This window comes from Belonocnema kinseyi, chromosome 7, assembly GCF_010883055.1.
Source record: "Belonocnema kinseyi isolate 2016_QV_RU_SX_M_011 chromosome 7, B_treatae_v1, whole genome shotgun sequence".
Lineage (NCBI taxonomy): Eukaryota > Metazoa > Arthropoda > Insecta > Hymenoptera > Cynipidae > Belonocnema > Belonocnema kinseyi.
The window spans coordinates 89,499,290-89,504,223 of record NC_046663.1 but is presented as its reverse complement, the minus strand read 5'-3'; the positions used below and the strand labels follow the sequence as shown (position 1 = coordinate 89,504,223).

The 4,934-nt window shown below is 32.4% G+C and overlaps 1 protein-coding gene across 7 annotated transcripts in view; it reads right to left on the bottom strand.

The window, feature by feature from the left end:
* Positions 1 to 2,227: 2,227 nt before the first annotated feature.
* LOC117176022 overlaps positions 2,228 to 4,934 on the bottom strand; it is a 95,987-nt gene continuing 93,280 nt past the window's right edge. For 6 of the 7 annotated variants that reach the window (XM_033365979.1, XM_033365981.1, XM_033365980.1 and 3 more), the window contains one exon: positions 2,228 to 3,337. In XM_033365979.1, coding sequence (XP_033221870.1) covers positions 2,762 to 3,337 — 576 coding nt within the window. In that variant the 3' untranslated portion in view covers positions 2,228 to 2,761. The remainder of the gene's footprint in view (positions 3,338 to 4,934) is intronic. The other variant, XM_033365983.1, reaches the window with a different exon arrangement.

Here is a 4,934-nt window from a genome sequence, read left to right as displayed (position 1 = left end):
AAATTGCCATAGTTATTTCGCTAAGTTCTTAATTCCAAAACATTAAATTTTAAACTCGGTTGAAATACGATATTAGTTAGTACGTTGCTCCGAATAAGAAATGTATGAATAGCATATGTATTTCTTGAATTCGCACATGCAATTAAATTTGAATTCAAAAATAATTCAATTGACACCGCGTAAGAAGCCTGCTGTAATTCGTTACGTATTCAATTGTATTACATACTACATTCGCGTATTGGTTATACGAAGCAATAAATGAATTGCAAAAGGATTCTTCACGTACAGGCTGGACATTCAAAGATTATTCATTTTGAATGAATTCCGAACACAGAAATTACGGTTCCTGTATGTCGCTGCAATTCTTGATGTATTCGCCCGAATTCTTTTACGATTCACTCCAAATTAATTTTCGCGGACATACCAGGATTATAACATGAATTGAGAAAGAATTCTATATGAATGTAAACTAAATTTTTCTACGAATTCGTGTTCGTAAATTTGAATTTCTTTTTAGTTCATAATGAATTAGGTTTGCCGTCTGGGTGATCTTAGTCTATCTAGTAAGAAATTCTATCTCTATCAATCTCTCTCTATGTTTCGTTACCGAAGATTCTTAAATTTTGCTTCCTAGAGAGATATAAAAATATTGACGTGGATAGATAATTGATAGGAAAAGATAGAGAGGAGGATATTCAAAAAGACAGACGTGAATTTAAATTAAAAAATGTATGGAATATATATATACGATGTGATAGGGAGGAGAATATTTGAGATAGTGGTGAATTAAGTTTGAAAAAGACAACTTTTGACTTGGATAGACAAAGGATAGGATCAGATAGAAATATGATAAAAAGGAATTTAGATTGACAGGAGATAAAAAAAGGTAGACGGTGATAGATGTAGGATACGAAGAGGTAGAGAAAAGGAGATTAAAAAAGATAGATGGGAATTTAGAGTGGTAGGAAAATGACTTAGATAAAGGATAGGACGATGTAAAGAAGATGGTATTGAAAAAGATAACAGTTTCTCCTGTGTAAACAGTGTTGCGAAATTAGAGAGGTTAAAAATAAAAACTAGACAATTTAGGGTTAAAAATGTACAAATGTTTTATTTTCTATCTTCGTACATGATCCGCCTAAATTCATCGCAGGAAAGAATTAAAGAGCTCAATAAATTTTCAAGTGGCGTTTGCCATTTTCTCAGAAAGTCAACAAAGTCAATTAAACTTTTTGAGAAAATTTTAATATTTTGTGCCCATTCTTCACTAAAGACTTCATTCTTTACTAAAAATATGCCTTTACTTAGAATTAACTTGGTAAATACTCGAATCGAGCGAATGTACATGCATACTCTGGAATCGTGTTCGTCACGTGTCGCAAGTCTTTTTTTTAGGTTTTTTTTTTATTTCCTAGCAAGAAAAACAGTTAACGTAGAGACTGTTATTGAAAAAGTGTCTCGCTGACTCTTTGGCCGATAGAAGACGGCAACTTCCTCGAGGAAATTTCGATCTAAATACTCTCTGATGTCCTCGCATTCCAGAGACTTGATACAATTATTCTTTGTCTTCAGTTTTTAGGAGTTTGCGAACTTATTAATCAGGACATTGGTACTTTTAGCTTGTTAGTTCATAATTTCTTAACAAGAACATCTCTAGACTAAGGAGCTTTTTTCAACTTCAAAATTTCCAGGCATTCAAATTATGCTTTAAGACTGATGCTTTCAAGCACGGAGAATAGATATGAGTAGACCAATCTGTAATGCATGGACTTCACCAAAAACGGTCACTTTGGCTGTTACCAGAAGTACGCAAACACACATGTGTAAAATCACACTTACGTATAGTTCAAAACTTTCTGAGTGTGGCGTGCCAACCGCACTTTAAAAAAAATATGGCCGCCTCCATTGTTTTGTTTTGACAGGTCGCTTGAACAAATAAATAATTAATAATCAGTCAGGATTTTGTGAAATGTTTGTGGAATACAAAATTATTCACCATGGAAGAGGTAGGTAGTATATTTATGAAAATATCAAATTACTTTTACCAACACTATGCGTGCGACAGGTATTCGACGCGTTCGTAACAAAAACAATAAACATACAACTTACACCACTCTGAAAGTCTTGTACACTATACACTTGAAACCACACTTATAGGAAACTTTCGCTTTGATACAGCGATTTTTAATTTTAACATGCTTGCCTTTATTCACAAACTATTAATTGTTCAATCATTATTTATTTATATTTGACTCGCATTCACATCGGCAACCATATGTTTTTTAAGTGAGGTTGGCACGCCACACTCGGGAAGTTTCAAACTATACGTAAGAAGGATTTTGCACATGTATGTGTGCGTACTTCTAGCAACAGAAAAGTGTTCATTTTCAGTTCCACTAGTTTGGTGTCCTTATGTTTTTTCTGCATGCTTTCAAGCTTCAAAACTTCAGAAGCTTTCAAATATTCTAATTTGTATCCAGAAAGTGTTCAACTTAAAAATTAAACAATCAAAAGTCTGTCTGCATTTTCTCCCTAGCTATATTAAGTACATCGTCATATAATAAAAACAAAGACAAACTCAGATAACCTACATGTAATAGAGTTTGAAAATTTGTAAAACACTAACACTTGACGATCACGTTGCCGTGAGCACTGCTTATTTACATAAAACTTGCTTTACCGGAAAGCTACTCGGTAACAATCTGATGCGGAAGTTAAAAAACTTTCGCTTGTGAGCGATACTTTGGTAATCACAAATAGTCTATTTATTATTCTTGTGATTTCCATAGTCGACATAAACGCGCACAACTTCACCACTGTACTTCCTCTGGCTGGGCATGAAGTAAAAGTCTGGTTGGGGTTGAAGCAAAGATTGGGATCCCGAATGGGCGTGGTTGGGGTTTTTGGATCGCTGTAAATTTCTGCGATCCTGAGTATAATAACCCTGAGGTTGTGGACCAGAGGATGAGGCCATCCCTGATGAATGTCTGTGACCTGGGGCTCGAGGAAGACTATACGTGGCCCTGGGACCAGGAACCATTGCCCCTATGCTGTTCCGAGGATTGTGTAAATCCTGGTGCTGATGTTTATGTTGATGTGGCTGTTGGTTTGAATGTTGATTCTGATGCTGACTTTGATGCTGCAGATGATGATGTTGATGCTGGGAAGGCTCATCAACAGGAATTCCATTACTGGGTCCAATCATTTCCCTGGGCCGGGGAAGACTTGAAACAGGGGGTGGGGGTGCTTTTTCCTCAGTTTCGAAAGCCTCGAAGGCGAAATTTGTGTTTGCTCCAGCTGTGTAATCTCTCCAAGCATTCTTGGCTATTAGTCGGTCCTGTAACAGTTTTAGATTTATTAGCTTCATAAGAAAAATAATATTATTTGATTGAAAAGAATAATGTCTTGAGGTATATGGGGTAATCCATTTATTACGTAACTCTTTTAGGGCGAAGAAAGTCTTCAAGAGAAGCTATTATGGTTCTGTTACGATGTGGGATGGGAGAGATTTCTAGAAATGTTACGCAACCTTTTTATTGTAATAATGAAAGAAAACTATAATAACGTAGAATGGTCTGTCTATCAACATCGAAGCTCCTATGTTTGCACACCCTCATCGCATGCACTTGTCTCTTGATTTTTTTCTATCACGCAGTTTAAGAGTATATTGTTTAAGTGTTTAGGAGTTATTTCGATTAAATGAAAATTGTTTAATTTGAATTGGAATATCAAGGTTTCATCATGTTAGATCGACATAACAATCATTTGTATCTAAATTTAGGATCATTTAAAGTTATATATAGGGTTGAAGAAGTTTCTTAAAAAAAGGAACAAATAATTTAAGAAATTTCAATTGAAAATCTATAAAGTTGATTAAATTTTTATTTTAAATCTTCAAAATGGTATAATTTTCTGTTTTATATCTGCAAAATTGAATTATATATTCCAAAAAGAACCTTAAAAATTACATGATTTACACTACAAACATTCCAAATTCATGAATCCTTGATTGTAAATTTGAAAAATCAGAGACTTTTAAACAGTAAATCGTTGTAATTGAAGAATTTTCAATGTTAATTTTGGAAATTGAACTACTCTGAAAACTTAATAATAATTTTAACTCTTGAAGATTTTAGAACTGAAGATTTAAAATTTTTTAATATTTATAATTAAAAGTTATTTAAGTTTGAAATTTTATAAATTAATATTCTGTAAATTTTAATGATTTACATGAATAATTTCTTCAATTTGGAATGTTTAAAATTGAAATCTTGACTCTTCAAAATCATACAAGTTCAACATTTTTAATTATACATCTTTAAAACTAAAGAGTTTTCAATTTCAAATCTTCAAAATTGATCTATTCGAAATTGAAAAATTCCAAACTAAGTTTGGAAAATTAAAAATAATTTGTGAAGTGTGAAAAATTAAAACCTTTCATAATTTTCAAATATTAACAAATTTTCCATGGGATCTGTTGAAATGGAAAGAGCACATCACTATTTTTAATGTGATTTTTTTAAAGCAGTCACTATAAAAAAGATTAAAGATGAAAAATGAGCAATATCAAAAGTTGTCAAGATATTTTTTCGATGTCAACTTGGTACTCAATTAACCAATTCCGAAAAATGTAATTATTATTCTTGATATTTAAAAAAAGTGAAATTTAGTAAAGAATTACTTTTTCTTACATATGATTTTATATTATTATCTGATATGAAAAATTATACACGTAGAAAATTCACAATAATGTTTGCACGAATAGACAAAAAATGTTTAATTTTTCAAAATTTAAAAACTTTTAACCCCTATCTGGTGGCTAAAAGTAATATTAGTCTAGGAGCAAGGGGGGTTTTCGTGGCCCTTCAATGTCCGTGAGGGAACCTAAGTTATTTTTATGTATTTTGGCCTCCTGAATCCAATTTTCGAAGGTG